We start from the raw sequence: 19,679 nt of genomic DNA on the forward strand, positions 1-19,679 counted from the left end.
AACAATACGTGTGTGCTATGGAAGATGTGGTGTGTGAAATATGTAGTGTAGTTACTCTTTAACTGTGCAGGGACCTTTGCTCAACCGTATAATATATTTATGTCTGGATCATGGCTGTGGTTTACAAGGCTTACAACCATATGAGATTTGTATGATTCTGTGTTTTCTGTTATCTATGCTTGTCTTCATGCATGTATTCATTTTAAAGTTTTAAAGATGTTCCAGTAGATGAAGACATGTATGACAGCAAAGCAAGAAGTGTAGTTAGAAGGCGTCAACTGTAATAACTCCTTCTGGCTGTGCAGTTTTTCTGAAATAAAAAAATAGAAACAGCGAAGAAAGAAAATTATACATAGCTTCTGTCAAACTTTTTCCATATCAAGAAAATTAGTTAATGCATTTTAGAAATGTTATGCTGTAGATTAATAATACATCAACTGAAGATATTGTACCACACCTTTTCTGTTTTCTGGAGTGGAGTACGATTGTTGTTATAATCACAATCAGTGCGACTGCTCCGATGACTGAACCGGCCACAACTCCTGCGAGATTAGCTGAAAAATTATAGAAATCTTTTTAAACCAGAGGCTCCCTACAGAAAGCAATAAGTATGTTAGTGATTTGATCCCTTTTCGTCTTCACCAGATAGTTTATTAGGCTACTTTGATTCAGGCAGGAAGAGAGAGTACATGCAAAAAATGTCCCCAACCAGAATCAAAGTGGGGACGGTATTTGTTATGAGTCTTAACCAGTAGGACATCATGACTCCCCAAGTTTCATTCAATTTCACAATAAACCCAGAATGTTCTCATATTAAAAAAGTAGTAGTAATTAATGATGGTAAGTCTTTGTTTTTCATACAGTGATGTGTGAATTAAGAATTAAGCTCACACAGTACTCCTAAAAGTGTGCGTATTTGTATTTTAATTCAGATTTTGTTTTCTGTTGTACTTCTGTTTATTAGGTATTAGTATTTTTTGTGTTGCTACTGAACATACTGAACATTTTTTATGAATGGACTAAAGGATGTATCCCACATAATACTGATTTATATATTGAGGTTAACATTTATAGTTTTGAATGAACTCTCTTGACAGCTATTTTATGGGCTGCCATCAAATGTAATACAGATATCTGTACAGATGTCTCCAGAGGATGAATTGTAAACACTGATGATCCCTTAAGTTTTCATATAGCACCATCAAGGGCTCATCTTTTATTTGCATGCCTAGACGGGGCTATCTGCTGCTATTGTATACGGATCAAGAGTGTGTCTCCCCCCCAAGGAGTTGATGGCTTTTACTGTCGGTCACCTAAGAGTTGAGGAGGTTTGTTTCCAGGAATTTACAAGAAGTAGTGGCCTCCCAAACAGGTCAGTGATAATACACAGAAAAGAGTGAGTTATATGCTAAATATGTACACAAATTCAGGCACTCAATGGCATGAAGAACACAAAAGGCTTGGATCAGCAGCTACTCTGGATTGAAATGCATTTCACTTTCCTGCATTCAACAACTCCCCTACTTTTTTTGTGAAGACATTTGTTTCCCATAGGATATAGTGATAAATTACTCACCTGTTCAGGTGTTTATAGGATGAAATGCACACTGGCAAAGCACAGAACACGAATGTCTTCTCAAATGTACTGGAAAAAAGTTGGTATGCCCATGAAGGCCACGATCATGACCGGTCGTCGTGTAGGAAACTCATTGGAAAAAGAGTGATTTCTATTGTGTAAAAGTAACAGCCTATAGGCGGAGGGTGTTAAGTTGTGTTCACTGTCATTCATTTTTGAGACATTTTGTCTTTCTTGAAAAAAGACTGAATTGTAGGTTTAAGATAGGTCTATAGTGTGGTTAAGGAAGAGGTCCCTTATACTGACGAGGGGCCCATGGAGTTGTTGCATTGATACATTCTTTTGTGCATTTGTATTAAATTCAATGGTCTTGAGTGATTTGATTTATACCTAATAGCTGATTCGATGAATCAAATGATGCACCCAAAGACACACACACACACACACACACACACACACACATATGCATGCTCAAATACAGACACTCACACATTTGAAACTGCTGATTTGTGAAGATCAAAATCATTGGACAAGAATGATTTAATCATTTATTCATACTGGGAACCACGCAGTTTGTGTCCTCTCCAGACCACTGGCCACTCTGCTGGCATACACGCTCTGCTGATCCTTCGAGAGTGTAGCCGTCATCGCAGGAAAGCCGCACCTTAGCTCCTTGCAAATATGTGGTCCCCTCCTTCTTCCCATTATTTGGTGGTGAAAGCCAGCCACAGGAGATCACTGCACGGTGTAACAAGAACTAACAATGTGAAACCAAGTAAATGTTGTACATTATCATCACTGGAAATGTTCTTAGACTTAGACATTGACTCACCTGGCTTGAGATCTTGCACAAGAGAAATGTGACTCTGGAAAGACACTCTGGTAGCATTTCCCATTCTTGGACTACGACCTACCAGGACATCATACCTACAGGACAGAGGTACTGATCTGAAAATGAGCTTACCAAAATGATTTCACTGCAATGGAGATGACAAACCTCCAGTTTATAACGCAGGCTTTTTCTTACAATGAGTAAAAGTAGATAAACGTTTTCTTCTCATACCTACAGAACTGAGAACCCTCTCCAGAGCATATCTCAGATGCCTGATTGGCTAATGGATCATCTGGACTCTCAGGGACAGAAAACACTGGAAAAAAACTAAGGTCATGGCGGGGACCATTGTAATATGTGTCCAAAAGATACTCTGAATCATATGTAAACAAGGCAGACTTGTTGTAGACAGCCCCTGTAAGACAAACAGAAAAGATACACACTTACCACTAAAAGTGAAATCTTTATCTATGCAGAGAAATATGTTTTCCCACCATGAAAGGAAACATGACCCAAAACAGAAAGCAGTATGACAAAGAAATGTTGTGGCGAAAGGGCCTTAAACTTGAGCTGCGTTTAATTCTTCCTGACTAATATCCAAGATAATTTCTGCCGTGAGTAATCTGACACAAGTCCTGAACTTTAATCATTAGCTACTCTACGATTTCACAATCAAATGGTGAGCATGTTGTTTGTCATTATGTGGGCAATATCTCGTGTTTTCGTCTTGGTGAAAAAACATGATCTTAATGTAATTTATATTCACAATTGTAGTCTATGTACAAAACGTCATGCCTATTTGATAACATTTTTATCTGGTTTTGTTGGGTGTATAACATATATTGCTCATATATAGGTAGGTTCATAAACACCACATAACTTTTAAACAACAGCACATAATCTGCTGATTTCTTACAGCCTGCCCCGAAGCTGAACAGCTCCTCTGGATTGCTGTGGTTTCGCACAAGTTGACCGTTGCTGAGAGCGAGGTCGTCTTTGGCGTCACCGTTCACATTTCCCAGCAGTCCGAGAGTGGAGTCTCTGAACCCCTCTGGCAGGAGCACAGTGGTTGTCATGGTTCCCTCTCTCAGTCGCACTTCCACCCCGGCTCCGGTAGGGAACATCACGGTCACATTTGTAGAGGTAGGAGAAAACACAAACACGCCTGAAAGAGAAATTTGGTTAGAATAAAGGCAGTTGGTGTAGTTTTAACAAGATGATATCAAGACCTCACTTTGAAAAAACATATTTAGGATTTACATTGAATCCTACATGAACACACTACTTGAACACATTCCAAAGTTGGAACAGTACTTCCGCATGGGTGGAAGAAATGTGTGAGAATATTCTACTACTAAGTAAAAGTCCTGCATTGTGGAGGGCGTTGTAGTTCTTAGTGTAGGGGAGGGTCCATTGAGAAATTCTGCCCCCCTTCCCACCCTAATAATTTCTGTGCAGTCCCTTAATGTTATCAAGAAATTCTTTCCAAGGGCTTGTAATAGGACAGAACACTACTCTTCTGAGTCACACTGGTGTCAAAATGTCTAGTTTGTTAAGTGGGTAGTTGTACACACAGCTATGTCAATATTGTCAGTACAAATCAATCTCATATGTCTGTTTTTGCTCTCTTTTCTTTATCTTCACAAATCCAAAAGTTGACCACAAACAAATGTGTCCGAAATTCATACTTACTGTCAAATAAAATGAACAAATGGAACACATTTTATAACATTTGATCAGGGGTAGTATAACGTCATCATAAGCAGATAGGCGAATCAGGGTCTCACCATGCAGATCCATCCAGCTCTGCTCAGTAAAGGAGAGGGTTTTTTGATTCTGAAGCACTTCAAGGCCGTTGTGACCGCTGACCAGACGCACCTCAATAACATCAGAGGATGCTTCTTTCATGGCTATTGCCGACAACTTTGTTGCTTTTATTGTTCCTAATAGTGAGAAAATCAGACCAATGACGCAAGGAAAAATAATTGTTGCAATAGTTAATGGGCAGTGTGTATTTTATATATAGAAATATCTGTTATCATTGTTGAGAAAGAAAACTGACTTTTAAAAGCCATCAGTAGCTCACCGTTCACAGGCTCTGTCCTGCCTTGGATTGTCAGCTGTTTCTTTGCTGACGTCACCAAAGTGTATTCCCCTTTGCCGTTGAAGGAGTAGCTGACGCCATCAAATGTTATGAAGTGGGGATCTCCAAACACCACAGCTGGCATTACACACAAAACATTAAGACGTCACACTAAAGAATAATCTCAAGAAACACATAAACTGTAATACTGTAGTTAACGATTCACTCACCTGAGCTGGGAGACTGGTAACGCCTGCAGTCGCTGGAGGGCCGGTGTTTGAAGTAGTAGTGGCAGTTGTCGGACCACAGGCAGCAGTAGTAGAAGCTGAGGACGTCATAGATCCAGTGGGACTGTCCAGGAATTCGAGGAGGTTTCATGAATGGAGGTGAGCCCCAGTCGTGTGCGCGGTCTGGAGTACTACCCCCATTCGAGTCTGCTGTTAGGACCTGAGCGCCTGTGCTGTCATAGCAACACTGTTGTCCTGCTCCATACTTAGGACTGTTGATACAAACCAAAACATTGTTACTTAGAACAGTGAACTCTGCTGCTACCAAACACAGGTTTCCTATATGAAATTAATTGCAGAAGAGTCATTTTAATTAGCGGTGTAAAGTTTGTATTCCATCACCAAGCAATGGACAGAATGTCAGGATGCTTTGATATATTTCTAGTTATGAATGCACAGTAATGGCCTGTGCTTTTTTCGATTGTTACCACTAACACTAACTAGTATATAAAGTTACAAAATAACGTTGTACTATCAAACCATAACCCTTAAAATAAGTTGCAAATACATTGATAATGATGTAAATGCTTTTGCAAAATTTTTATATAATTTTGTCACTCAACCGTGAGGGCAAGTTAACAGTCAAGGACTCACCTGGCTTGTATTGCCCTCACACAGTGAACACTCCCAGGGTGGTAGGTGCACACACTCCCTTTCTCTATATCACAGCCATAGTCAGTCTGAGGAGAGAAATACATCGTCGGTGACCAGGCAGCCGAATGTGCATAACATTTCACATTCATTTATAAACTGCACATCAGGAACCAGCTTTTAAAATGTAGCCTAGATGTATTAAGTCTTTAGAAAGTAGAGATTTACTCATCACTTTAATTAAACCACACAAACGAGTTCTGCAGAGATTACAAACTATTTACACATTACAAACTGCCAGATGTAACTTTGGTGAAGCTGACTGAACCGACTGACAAAACTAACGTTAGCTTGCTAATGTATTACCCATTTAGATTGAAGTTGAGTAAAGGAGGTAGTTAATATTAAATACGGTCGATATATCTGACTGACACCTGACCAAAATGCTGTTTAATAACGACCTAAACTGGGAAGATTTTAAATTACATTTCACAAAAAATAACACAATATAGCTACCTTAACTTACCAAACTATGCTAATAACTAAATAGCATTGGTTAGGTTAGCATATTTGGATATTTCCCAATCTCAATTTCCCAATTTGAATACTACTCATTCTAAAACACATATTTGTTCATGTACCTGTATGCATATATAAATTAAACAAAATAAACTTTGATTTTGGCAGGTGTGTCACAGCTTGTGATGCTACAGTTACTTGACTTAATGTCTGGTGTGAAACTAGTTAGTACTTTCTAAGAACTTATGAACGACTTTATACACAAACATAATGCTGAGTGTACGAATATCTGTGCAACATAGTCCAGAGGCATAATTACAATGTGATAAAGGCAAACACTCAGTTTGCTTGTCCACAATTTGACAGCAGTTAGTAAGCACAGTTTTGATATTGTATTTGTCACTCACCGGCCATCAAGGCTTTGCCTAACCCTAACTGTAAATATGTAAGATAAAAGGTCATAAGATCGATGCTGAAACATGTTCAGCTTTCAGAGAATGTGTGTGCTTACTATAAAAAGGGGTGACCTCTCCTTGACTTTGAACTGATAAGCAGTAAAAGGCTACCGCCACTGACAACCACCATAAACACATGAAGTAATTATACGCTTTTATCTAGTACATAAGATACAATTCCCATACTCTGATGACGTCGCCGCCCCGTTAATCTAAAGACTAACTAGGTTACAATAGGTAATGAAGTCATTAATCTGTGGGGTAATGGTACAAGGTGTGTACTACAAAGGCTTGTCCATGTGTCCCTTTCAGCCCACACACCAATTCAGATACACCTCTGCTCGAGAACTAAGTCAAGTGTATCTGCCAAGAAGATGTAGCTCAGCCCTTGTTTGCTTTGTTGGCTATGTATTACTTAGTTTGTGCTTCTTTGTGCTACTTATGCTTTGACGTGTAATGATTTTGTGCCAGTTTTTAATCATTGAACCTTTACTGCAATGCTGTTTCAAGTGAGTGCTGCCCAATCTAAATTTGCTGCACTTACATGAAACCTTCCTGTGTCTGCTCTCGCTTGAGCCAGAGTACAGGGGCAGTCTATGATCTCGCTGAGGAAGTTGGGCAGCTGATTTTCCAGCTGGCCCCATGCTAAACATTTCTCCAGGGCCCAAGTTGTTGAGTTCTGCCTGAACGTCTCCTCCAGATGCCAGGCCAAGGCGTGATCCTCTGTCCATGCCGCTTGTACATTCCTAAATGAAACACATGACAAATACAGCTGTTAACTACTTTTTTTGTACTCATTATTGTGCATTTTCACATGAGGTGTTTCCATCATTTTCTTTATTAAGTTATCCGTATTATAGGAAGTGTTTGTACATACCACATGCCATCCGGGTAGGTGCTGGGGCTGACACGTAGAGAGCCGAGCTCCCAACTTGAAAAGCCGTTCTCTGCTGGTTTGGGCAAAAAGCTAAAGGATCCACTGTTGGGATGATCCTTTGCAAGTGAGTACAGGTACTCCCACCCACCCTGCCAGTTGTCTGAATAGGGTTCTCCTACAGAGAAACATTTAACAGAATTCCGTTTCTTTTCCTAATCAATAGTCATGTGACCTACAAAGTGTATTTTCAGGTGTACTCACCTGTCTCCCTGTATCCCCAGAGCTCTATATTGACCCTCTCCGCTCTGACCAAAGAGGTGTTCCATGTCATCTCAAGATTGCCTCCAACATTAGGTGTGCCATAGTACTGCCATTTTGTTGAGTTGACCAGAGTCGCCTTAAACTGAGAATCTAACTTGCCAGTATGAACTGTAACAACACATTTGCATCAAATAAAAAACAAATTAACATAATTTATTTTAAACAAAGAGAGAGTTTTTAAGTTATCCTCGTATATTCGGACAGTTATTGTACCTGAGAGCCAGGCTCCAACTCTGTTGAATGTGGTGCCATTATCTGAAGAGATGTGCAAAGGAACCCATCCTGTTTCATACAACAGTGGGGAGATACAATGGCCTCTGCTGTTTTCATCCACATACCCCACAGTGTTGGTGTTATTGTCGAACCTGCCATTATAAAAGAAAGATCAGCAAGTTTCTATACTGTTCCTCAACTGTAAAATGTTACTATAATACAAGTTATACGTGAAAGTTCAGTCTACAACCTTTTTCTAGTGCTTTCAAATGCATCTCATAATTGCTTTGGATGTCTTCTTCAGCAGATTGTTTGAAAGACCTGAGGAAGGCCATGAGATGCAGTTGAAAGCCCTGGAAAATGTTGAAGTTGAAAATACTTATTTCCCAAGCGTTATATTAATGTCTTGTATTTCTCTTAACTGTAATCAGTCAAAGGTATAACCAGAACAGGTTTAGTAACATGTAAAACTCTGAGGTGTAAAAGAAAGTGTTACCTGCATACAATCTCGGAACTCTTATTGAAACTGGCATCAAGGACAATAAAATCTGTCCCACCAAAAGAGGTCCCTGAATATGGAAAGATTTCCACACAGTACTCTTTATAGTCCGCACAGCAGTTCATCAGAGATGTGCATGTTGCGTGGCACGAGCATGAGTCGAATTTTTCCCCACAGTTTCCTTCACATGTCTGTCCTGTGAAAAATGAGGAGAGAGACGTCTAAAGTATATAGTTTCATTTCATTTAAAACTGATACATGTAAAAGCAATTTATGTATCATTAAATTAAATTGTTCAATGGTATTTTAACTTATCCTTTAATTTCCCCACATAATAATTCGATTTCATTATTCTGTCTTTAAATTATGAAGAGATGATTGGATTTTAAAATGGATTTGCAAAATTATATAATGTTCAGTTATGGCCTGCTTTACAATTTCTGCTTAGTGATTGCTTTAATATCAAAACTACTCTCTACAACACTAAAATTTAAATGTGCTCCAGCAGTTCTTGTAGCTCAGCTGTTGACAGCTGCTATTTAAAATTGTACCTTCATGAGCTCAAATACTAAATATCCTGCAATTTTAGAAAGAGCCACTTAGTTAACTGTTTCTCCTGTGTTCAATCTTTACTGCTATCACCGTAGCGAACACAGAAGTTGTATTGATCCTCTCATGTAACTCGGAGTAAGACAGCAAACAAAGTATTTTAAAATGTCAGAGATTAAATACAACATATGTACAAGTTTGACAATGTAGAAGTTTGTGGGTGCTCACCTGATGTCCTCCTGCAGATACATGAAACTAGAACGACAAATATTACTGCTGTGAGTCTTCCCATCATGACAGAGTGAAATTGTCAGCTACTCTGTTATGGCTGCTTCTACAATTTCGTCTCAGGTACAGTAGATATACTCAGCATTTTCTAAACCTTGGCCCTTTGATCATAGGCATATACAAACATCTGTTTAATCATCAACCAAATGAGGTCTTTGTGACAACAATTTCAGCTGTATTTATCCTCACATGGCTACCTTTGACCATCTCTCACTTCAATCAGTTTTCAAGATTGATTACCTGCTTAATACATTTTAGATTGTATTACTTATCTAAAATTACTTCTTATCATATTTAGATAAAGATACAACAACAATTACAGAGATAATAGCTAATAAAACTAAACAATAAAGCTTTTGCATGTAGAGAATATGTGTCGTAACAAATAATATCAGTCATATGAAATACATCAGTACAATGACATGAAATACATAATATACTGTGTATTTAATAATTAATAATTTAATTATCATTCTGCATCACAGCAGTTGAGTCTGCCTACTTTCAAAGTTTAAGCCTTTTAGCAAAATAGCAAGCTAGGTAGGCAAGCATGTACATTAGCATGTTAAAATGCTAACTTTGAGCATATTGAACTGAAGGTTGAGGAGACACACATAATTTGGATATAATCTTCACATTTTTCAATCTGAATCAGCATTTGCTTTCTTATTCTAAAGGACACAATTTGTCCTGAAACCGATTCATAGAATTGAGAATTAAAAAACTGCATTTTAGTTACGATTGTGCAACTTCGAGCCTCTTGATATGCCAACGTTAACACGCCAACATGGTAAAATGCTGAAAACATACAGCTTAGACTGATGTTTTCTGCCTCAAAAGGGCCCAAAAATAGCATTTTGAAGATTCGCGAATTTTCCATCATGTTCTGAATACAGTTTACTAGCAGAACTTTTAAGTCAATACACAAAAGTTGTGTTTATTTCCCTCTAAGCACAACAATCCCTGGGGAGGGGACCCTGTAGGTCCAGCAGTAGGCCAGTGGGGGGAGCTGCTACCTCGGGAATCATCTCAGTGCTACGTATATATCCAGCATCCATTTGAAATGTGCTGGTGTGTTTTGCTCTGAACTGAACTAAATTCCCCCAAAAATACTGATGTTTTACACACGCAGTGTCCATTGCGGTTTAACATGTTTTAATGTAATGGTACAACATGGGTGAGGTATTATAAACATTCATGGCTGCACACACATGTAATATTCTTTTCTATTGTTATCATCTAGATAGGATTTCAGATACGTTTAATACAAAAAAAAAGATTACAAGTGCTTCTATTGATTTCCATGAATGAGATGATTTAAACTCCAGATATTAGGAGCATGCAGACCCACTGATATTCTGGCTGGGCTCTGCTATGAGCTTGTTGTCTGCTGCCTACAACTAAGATATTGGCAGTAGTTGTGTAGTGATTGCATACACATAATTAGATAACATTGTCACAAAGATGCAAAAAGTAAAAATCTGCTGACATAAAACACAATTGGCAACAACCATGGAGCAGGATTACAGAACAAGCATGGCTGTTACAGCAACATCATCCTAAATCACTGGCAACATCATCTGGTTTTGGTTCTCGTAGATTCCTAAAGAAGAGAATAAAGAGTTCGATCAATTGTTTGTATAAATAGTTATTTTACGTAACGTGAACCTTTGATGAACTCCACACTCACCACCATCAAATGGCCATTCTTTGCCCTGTAGACCATGGACTCCTGACCACTCTTGAAGTCCACAAACCCTTCTCTGCCGGGCTGGATGTCAAATCGCACACTGCGAGAGACAATAACAATTTCACATCAAATTAGGCTCATGCATCGTTTTTACCATTTAGATTTCAAGCTTTCAGATGAACACTTCTACAGAAATTCCAGATTGTGTACCTGCCCTGGACCACTTTGATGGAGTTCTGCTTGTTGGCAATAACACTCAGCTTAGTCAGGGCCTCAAACAGGTAGTCACACTGCAGAACCAGATCCCCCTGAAAGAACAAATGGCGTCAGTCCCTCAGTTGTTAGATGTGGTGATTTTATAATCCCTAAACCATGAATAAACCAATTCATTAAGTAACGTTTCTGATCGGATCCGGGGTCTGCCTCAGCTTAGGGCATGGTTGAGTGAGGGTTGCTCCAGGAAAGTCATTTTTGATTTATGAAGATCTATGAATAATCCCTCACCCTGGTTGATGAAGATTAACAAAATTCCTGGCTATGAAAACACTGGTCACTAGTAAGGCAATGGTCCAAACTGATTTTGATTATCCCTGCAGCATAGTGTCATCGCAAATCTAATTGATTGACAGGGTGCTCTTGTGGTCTACAGGCGCTGACTGTGAACCACAACATCCACTCGCGTCTGGCCAAAGACCTTTGTTGCGTGTTGTTCCCCATCTCTCTCTCCCCTCATTTCCTGTCATCGCTCTACTGTTGGCTATCTAATAAAGGCATAAAATGACCCTAAACACAATTTAAAATGAAAGAAAATAAATGAGAGACAAACCCTGACAGATAAAAGTCTCTCAAACTGGGCATTATTTTAGACATCTACAGACACCATTCTGTTCATAGGCCTACCTTTTGCTTGATGTCATCACATGTAACATGAAGGATCAGGAAGTTGTCACTCAGGTTGCTGATTGACACACCTGTAAAGAGTCACCTTTAAAACTTTAATCACATGTGCGTAAGTTTCAAGCTCTCCCAACAAATAATAATGCTCATTTTGTCTAATTGTGTCCCTCGTCACCTTTCAGGGTGCTGTAATCTATCCGCTGCTTGATCTTGGCCTCCTCGACCAGGTAGGCGGCTTCCTGGGTGAAGATGAGCTGCCGGAAACGAGGCCTGAACCCGTTCCTGTCGTACTTCACCACTGGCACACTGTACTGTGGGAGGGACACACACACACAAGGTCAGAGTGGATAAAAAAGGACAAAGTCAAGTCAATTTCGATGTTAGTTTACCTTGATGCGCTCATGTTGAATCATCTGAAGCACTTTGATGTTTATGTCTTCTGGACCTTAAGAAAAAAAAACAGAAACCATTGAGAATCCATGACAGAGGGTTTCACACACAAATACATTAATACAATACTGTCTCACTAATTCCATTATAACTTGTTTATCAATGTGTACAGGCTCACAAAATATCTCATCATAATCAGAATTTGTTATTTATTTGTAAATGAAAATGAAAATGTGCTGTTGCTAATTTTTCACAATCTGGAAAGAAACTTAAAAAAAAGAGTAAAATATCTCAGATACAAAAATACTGCCTGGAAAACTGGAACATGCATACATATAATCTAATGTACTGCTGGCATCCGCAGTCTCTACAGGCTATTAAAACTATTCTGTTTTTATCATGTTGTAAGTGTGCTGTTCAAAAAGTAATAATTCTAAATACTATATTCCCGTAAGTATACTTAATAAAAAGAAAATAATTGTGCACTCTTACTTATCCTGGTGTCCAGGAACGGTCTGCAGACACTGAAGGGGTAGTTTTCTTTCTTGCCTTTGAACATGGAGCTCGTCTGTACTTTTAACAGAAGCTAGAAACAGTATGAAAGCAGAAACTAAGTTAAGATACTTTATTTCCTGAAGTAAACTTGTCTGCGACTTAAATGTTTCCCACAAACTGCTTCCAAAATTAAGCTATTTAAAATGTAGAATGGATATGTATGTGAGTGCATGTATTGTGGTTTCTTCACTGTTTTTAACATTGTGTTTAAGAGGGTGGATTGTACCTGCGCTTTCCTCTGTGGAGTGATCCCTCGAACGTACTTCCCCACCATGTGGCGAATGTAGAGCTTCTTCAACAGCTGGGAAGCCTGGAAAAGACAAAGTTTTACATGAGTTGTTTGATTTTACACCTTTACAGGGTGCAACCAAAATTACCAACTTTTTTACCAACAGCCTTTCCGCATGCAGCCTTATAACTGGAAATGGGTGTAATAAAAAGATCACCCACCTCCTTCATTATAGGTGGAGGGGTAAGCCACGAGTCTTTCTCCAGGACTGTTTTGGGGAGGTTCTCCCTCAGCCGTGTGAGGTAGTTCTGCCTCACGTATGCTAGGTACTCGCTGTTGTCAACGCAGACCGGCTGATTTCTAGTTATGAAACCTTTAATGAACCTGGAACAAACCAATAGACAGGTAACCTCACAACATAGACTTTTTTAGACTGTACAGCCCTCATTCTCATCTTATCAAACCTTGAAATAGATTTCATTGTGTGTTCTTACTTCTTGATGACCTTGACAGCCCATGCCCTCTTTTCGCGCTCCTTTCTGGCCATCAGGCCTCTCCAGCAGTTCTCAATCTTAGTGGCTATTTAGATAAAACAAAGTAACTTGTCATTTGGGCCATTCACCTATATTTAGTCGAGGAAAAGCTTTTATCTTGTGCTTTTAAATCACTAATTTTAACACTCACCAGCCTCTCTCTGTTTCAGGAAGTCTCCTTTCACTCTGTAGCCTTTGTACTTGGCCTGAATCCTTGTTGCTGCAACAATGACAGTTATAGTTTGACCCTCAGGAGTGTTCAGGTGCTTAATATAGCGTTACAACTAAATTAAACAGAACAACATCTCACCTAGCTTGTGTTTGCAGACCTGAAAGGCGTCTTCTGTTGCAAACAGAGTTCTCGGGTGCCGTATGAAAATCTTTGTCCTTGAGGGAAAGAGACAAACAATGAGAAGATCCTGTATCTCTTCCGCGTCTATGGCACCCAAACATTAACATCTTCCTACCTGCCCATCTTGTACTCATCAGGTTTGTAGCCCAGGTGTTTGATCAGGCGCTGCACACCTTCTGCTGCCGTACCTTTCCAGTTGGGCCAAGTGTCTGGACACAGAGGCTTGTACCTGAGCACAGAAGAAGATCCAGCTTTATAGCTCAGACCAACTGAGACACTGCCAAATGTCCTCTGCAAGAAAAAGAGTGTGCTCAGCTACCTCTGCAGAAAGATGTCATATTTGCGTCGGTAAGCAAATCCAGCACGCCTGACCCTCAGGTGCTCCATCAGTCCCAGGTACTTCACCTGATGTCTCACCAACACATCGTCAAAGCGCCCTGCAGGGGAAACCAAAGGTCATCTAGACAGTTCAGGGGCCAAAACTGTGTGGTCTAACTTACATGTGCTGGCTGACTGTAGGCTGAACATACAGTTGAAAGTATTAATGTCTTTTCAGAAGTGGAGGATTTTCGGGACTCACCTGGCTGCTTGGCTTCATTGGGTTTAATGCAGCGGACGTACCAGGGCTCTTTGGACATCAGGATCTCAGTCAAGCCCACCAGGCTGCTCTTAAACTGAGTCACCACCTGAGGAGTAACAGGAATATGGCAGCTATACGAGTGCTGATGGTTTGTTGATAACAGTTAGGAATCATGAAATCTCAAACGCTTCTCACAGTTTCAGGTCTCCTCTTGCTGTCTGGTTCAGTAGAAGGAAAACAGTGTTTGATAATAACATTCTTGGACTGTCGCATGACCTGAAGGAGAGTAAGAGAATTGTATAAGCACCCAACATGTCAGACATACAGCATACTGTATACCTTAAATAATACTATAATGTTAGAGTAATGCTCCTTTATTTTTACTTTGGAGTTTTTTGGTAGCAGTGGAGGATATGAGAAGTCATATAGCAGATTCAGAATGAGTATTGTATTTGTGTAATACAATGAATCAAATACATTTGCATTCATTTGCAAGGAATCACCAACCAACCTAATATGGGTATCACATAACATAATATTTATACTATAGAAATGAAATTACCTCTTTCCCATTTCGATACAAGAGATCATTGTTTTTGTCCAAGAATCCTGAAAGTTTAAAGAACAAAGAGAAACTTGAAAAGTTAAATTCGTAAGCCAATAAAACAGATCTAGTAAAATGATATGTACATTTGACCAAAAATCCCTATTTTACTTTACATATTTTGTTATTATTTGTCATGTACATATTTGTCTCTATATATTTTTGGGGGGAGCTTTTATGTTCATCTCTTACCAACTACACAGTATGTCACCTCCCCAGCGTAGTGCAAGAGTCGGAAGTCTCCTCTTTCCAGTGTTTTCCTCGTCTTTTGGTCTGCAAGCTTATGTCTGCAGAAAGGGGAAAGTCAGAGTAGATTATTTTGATGTTTATAGTTATGCGACGTGCTGCACTTTCTGAAAAGTAAAAGTGTTGAACTGACGTGACAAAATGAGGGTGACCACCAATCTTTTCCTCCATCTTCTCCAGGAAGGTGAGATCTGTGGCCTCTCCGGGACGTAAACATTCCTCGTCCTGTATGAGAGGACAAGCATCAATAACTTCAGACATGTTTTAGGATATTGTTTGTCTTTCTGTAGGACCATAACTCAATCATATCTTTACCAATAAAGAGATGATTCCTCTGTGTTTCTCCTCCACAAGATCACAGATTATCTTGTTGTTGAAATATGGCACCGGTTCCCACTGTGCATAAAAAAAATCAGAGAATTAGTGGTTGAATATGAGTTTTTATTGTATACAAGTTTATTTTTACACGAGTAAAAGAAAACATAAGGAATAATAGTATTATTACTTCGATCCCTTCCATCTCGTACTCCTCCTGCTCTGACTTGAGGGTCAGCTGGATGAAAAGCTGCTGCAGCTTCTCGTTGCAGAAGTTGATGCAAAACTGCTCGTAGCTAAAACAAATCATAGGCATTCAATTCATAGGGATTCTTCACTTCCCACTCATGCTGTTGAAGAATCAGCTCACCTGTGCCTGAGCTCACCTGTTCACGTTGAAAACCTCAAAGCCATAGATGTCCAACAGACCGATTACTGTTTTCCTGGAGGAATCCTGCAGATAATTTACACAGATATGATTTATGGTTTTTAACTGTACGTGGACTGAATGTATGCTATGGATGGTCTTGTGTAGCCAGACCCCTCTGGAGAAATCAAGCTCATATGTTGGTGTTACTTTAAACCATTACAATTACACTGTAGAAAATCAGGCCAAAGGTTTCCAGAATTGGGTGTTTTCAGACTCACAACCAATCAAATGGCTGCCTCAGGCTTGTTAAAATCCCCAATTTTCTCCCCATTTCCCTGATCTTAATGAGACAGGTCTGGCTCGGCAAGATTAGAAAGAGAGTAGCTTTTTTCTCACCTTGTTAGCTAAAGATTCATTGATCTTGTTGACTAGCCAGTTGAAAGTGCGGCCATAGATGGCTTTGGCAAGGGCATCCCTGGCATATACGGCATGGTCCACAGAGAAGGGACTGAACACCTTTAACATCAGAAAAATGTAGATGATTAAAAGTAAACACTACAAACAAGTTAAACAGTTCATACTTTGAATTAAACAGAAGGAGTCAAGTCACCTCCTCTGTTTTGGCTTCAATCTTCCTGTGGGTTAAGCCTTGTTGTAGCACCTGAGAAGGAATCCCCAGCAACTGCAGAAAAAAAGACATGTAACACCAAATCTCTTCCTGGTCTCCATCAGAAGCTTGCACGGGGACAGATTAATGGTTTAAAGTGTCTGCAGTTTGTTAGGGACTCACCTTTGACACCCAGTGCATCTCCTGGTTGTTGTTGAGAGAGGCGTATCCTCGGACATCTGCTTCAAATTTGATATTCCCCAGATGGAGCACACTAGCAATTATTCCAAACAGGTGCTGCAATACACCCAGAGAGAAATACTTAAGGAATCACCAGCTCAATTTGTCATGCATAGTTTTACATAAAGTTTTGTCCAGGTTCAGGGTGTAAAGGTTTAGTGTACTACCTCACCTCAATATCACTCTCACTGAACTCTATGACAGAGAGGGCTCGCCGCACCATCTTCCAGTCACTTTTATCATTGATAGAGCTAACTTTGGCACAATCACCCTTGAGGAGACAAAGAATAAAAAGTCTGAGTCAAGAGATATTGTTTGTTGCACCAGATAAATTAAGTGTTTGTTTTTTTTCCTCTGACCTGCACCAGGTAACTGTAGTGCTGGCAGTTTCTCTCCAGGCCGAGCCAGCGGAGCAGATCCTCCTCTCCTCCCTCCACCAGCTGATAGAAGATGTGGAAGTTTCTCTCTCCGTGGTTCTGGTGGACCACGCGGGACTTCTCCAGCAGGTAACTCAGGATGTGACCACCAACTGCACCACCCTGAGGGAGAAAGGTAATCCTTAAACCCTAGTCAGTGTTTAGTGTGAACCTTGAGGTCAATACATTGCTGTGTTATATTATCTTGACGTTGTAACTTTCACTGTAATGTAATGAAGATATTTCAATCGACCTGGTGGTCAAACTGGATGTCCATGTATTTCCCGAAGCGGCTTGAGTTGTCATTCTTCAGGGTTTTGGCATTTCCAAAAGCCTGGAAGATATTTTTAAAGAAAGGTGATAAATGCCTGATTTCAAAATCATGTTATTCCTCTGAAAAAGTCTTACACAGCAGAAGCTTTGACACACATATCACTGACCTCAAGCACTGGATTGGAGAGAAGCAGCCTGTCGCGGACGTTGTTCAGGAGTTTGGTACTTGGACAGCTGACAGCATAGAACTGCAGGATTTTCTTAGAGGCCTCGGTCTTGCCGGCCCCGCTCTCCCCTGAGATCAGGATGAAGTGGTTGTTGAACTCAGACTGCATGGTGCGGAAGACGTTGTCTGCCAGCGCATAACTGAAAGTACAGTAATGGGTCCCTTTTACATTTCAGATTTGGCATAGAGTTTTTTTGCTATCAGAAAACCAGCATCTACTTTCTTATGCCTTTATCAGGAAGCTAGCTGACAGTAGAAAGATGAGAGGCCACCATGGCGCCCTGCATTTATGATTTTTAAATTATTATGTCCAAATCTTTTATGGCCACACTACTGGCTCTGTGGGGCTGTACTCAGGTATAGTTGAATGCTAATGTCAGCATGCTAACATGATCACAATGACAACGGTAACATGCAGAGTTTTAGGAGGTAAAATGTTCATCATGTTCACATCTTACAGGCTGATACAAATATGAACGTTATTAGTTTTGTAGGTATTTAGTGGTACTAGAGGACAAGTCAGGGGATCACCAAAGTCAGTAGGATTCATCCGTTGGGGATCATGAATGCCTGTACAAAATTTCAAGACAATCCACCCAATAGTTTGTGAGATATGTCTGTCTGGATCAAGGTGGTGGACTGACCAACTGACATTGCCATGTTTCTGTATGAGTAAAAAAATAAAGCTTTATCTTATTGAAGAACTGATTTATCCAGCGCAGAAAATCCCCACTCAGTATTATTTACACCAAATAAAAAATATCTTACATATGAGGTGGCAGCTCAAAGAAGTTTACACCCATGTATGTATCCATTTGCTTCTTGCTGTAGATATCTAACTCTTTATACGGGTTAACCGACACCAAGAGAGTCCCAATGTAGGTCTGCAGAGAAAGACAAGGACAGGAAGTCATGTTCTGCAAGTCTTGCACATTTGATATTACAGGAGACTGTTTTTTTACATGACATTAAAAGAAAGCTTCCAGCAGTGTGGTGTGCATGTATCACTCTGCTGATAAGTAATTTTGTGCCTCTTATCAAAAGCAATAAGTTTGGTTAATCACTTGTCATGACCTTACAGATGGCAGTGACCTTTAGATTGCTCACTCTGCAAATGAAAAGAACAGGATCTGCTGCTTCAGCAACACGAGGTACCACGTTCAGCAGAAAGCAACACAGCATCAGGACTTTGTTGGGTTGAAGGTCGAGGGCATGAAGTTTAATTATGGTAAGAGAAAGAGCCAGGTTCTCCGACGTTACACCACACAGGAAGACTCACGTAAATGAGATTCTCATGGAAGCGTTTCCTCAGGTTGTCCAGGAAGGCACTCTCACTCATGTAGGCGTCCAGGAGAACAAAATCCTGGATGCCCACGCGATCCCGGGCTGTCAGGGAGGCCTCCATGTTCCTCAGGATCTGGTTACACCGCTCCTCCAGGCTCTGTGCCCGAGCAGGAACACATCAGTGACATGACAAGGAAACAAGGTATCCCAGCAGAACTAAGTAACATGACAGAACTGTATTTTGCTTTTCATGAGATCTTGATGATACAGTTTATTGCTCTCTCTAACAAAATCTACAGATATTAAAGTTTTTTTGTCCAAGACCAGGCCTATATGTTCCGTCCTTTTCCTTTGTGTCCTGTTTTCCTCAAAAGTTATCTGTTTTTGTTGATGTTGTCACCCCTCAAGAACACATCCACACACATGCTCACAATCATGAACAAGCTTCGATATATGTTTCCCAGTGGGTGATTCATTTCCTGCCTGTTTGTCCCCATATCTGTGACTTCCAGTCAGAGCCGTTAGTGGCCTTGACTACATCCTCTGTGCTCATGGCAAATCTAAATTCAGCCTCCTCTATCTAATCTGATTCTGTGTTCTCTAAAGAGCCATCAGTCTTGTTCATGGCAAGGACAGAGCGGATGTGAAATACTCTAGATGCTTCATGAATTCAAAGTTTAGTACAAGATTAAACGATAACCGACACAAATATAAATTTAAGTAAAATCCAGAAGTAATTACATTCATTACAATATGTATAAACACACACATGTGCTCTGCTA

General features: G+C 40.0%; 2 protein-coding genes across 3 annotated transcripts; both read right to left on the reverse strand.

Moving 5' to 3' along the window:
* Positions 1 to 264: 264 nt before the first annotated feature.
* Positions 265 to 9,097, reverse strand: LOC139301767 (sushi domain-containing protein 2-like). Its single transcript, XM_070925237.1, has 16 exons — positions 9,031 to 9,097; positions 8,251 to 8,449; positions 7,755 to 7,906; positions 7,482 to 7,649; positions 7,221 to 7,395; positions 6,888 to 7,089; positions 5,373 to 5,458; positions 4,722 to 4,990; positions 4,495 to 4,629; positions 4,196 to 4,351; positions 3,325 to 3,573; positions 2,640 to 2,823; positions 2,409 to 2,503; positions 2,135 to 2,314; positions 458 to 554; positions 265 to 310 (listed from the first exon to the last, which is right to left on the reverse strand). The coding sequence occupies exons 1-16, from the start codon at positions 9,095 to 9,097 to the stop codon at positions 265 to 267; spliced, it is 2,460 nt and encodes an 819-aa protein (XP_070781338.1).
* A 1,569-nt stretch (positions 9,098 to 10,666) lies between these two features.
* myo1hb (myosin IHb) lies at positions 10,667 to 19,054 on the reverse strand. 2 transcript variants are annotated; one of them, XM_070924941.1, is made up of 31 exons: positions 18,893 to 19,054; positions 18,382 to 18,497; positions 17,555 to 17,753; positions 17,368 to 17,448; positions 17,058 to 17,237; positions 16,871 to 16,969; positions 16,642 to 16,755; positions 16,462 to 16,533; positions 16,248 to 16,367; positions 15,868 to 15,935; positions 15,672 to 15,777; positions 15,482 to 15,562; positions 15,300 to 15,391; positions 15,113 to 15,207; positions 14,879 to 14,925; positions 14,512 to 14,592; positions 14,317 to 14,422; positions 14,056 to 14,173; positions 13,852 to 13,965; positions 13,695 to 13,771; positions 13,536 to 13,604; positions 13,346 to 13,430; positions 13,073 to 13,235; positions 12,849 to 12,932; positions 12,560 to 12,653; positions 12,067 to 12,122; positions 11,853 to 11,988; positions 11,681 to 11,751; positions 10,991 to 11,088; positions 10,781 to 10,880; positions 10,667 to 10,693 (listed from the first exon to the last, which is right to left on the reverse strand). In XM_070924941.1, exons 1-31 carry the CDS (start codon positions 19,016 to 19,018, stop codon positions 10,667 to 10,669), a joined length of 3,075 nt encoding a protein of 1,024 aa, XP_070781042.1. In that variant the 5' UTR covers positions 19,019 to 19,054. The 2 variants fall into 2 exon arrangements, with proteins under 2 accessions (XP_070781042.1, XP_070781043.1); XM_070924942.1 differs by having other exon boundaries at positions 12,067 to 12,116; positions 12,554 to 12,653; positions 18,893 to 19,048.
* Positions 19,055 to 19,679: the final 625 nt, after the last annotated feature.

The sequence above is a fragment of the Enoplosus armatus genome, chromosome 18 (genome assembly GCF_043641665.1).
Source record: "Enoplosus armatus isolate fEnoArm2 chromosome 18, fEnoArm2.hap1, whole genome shotgun sequence".
NCBI lineage: Eukaryota > Metazoa > Chordata > Actinopteri > Centrarchiformes > Enoplosidae > Enoplosus > Enoplosus armatus.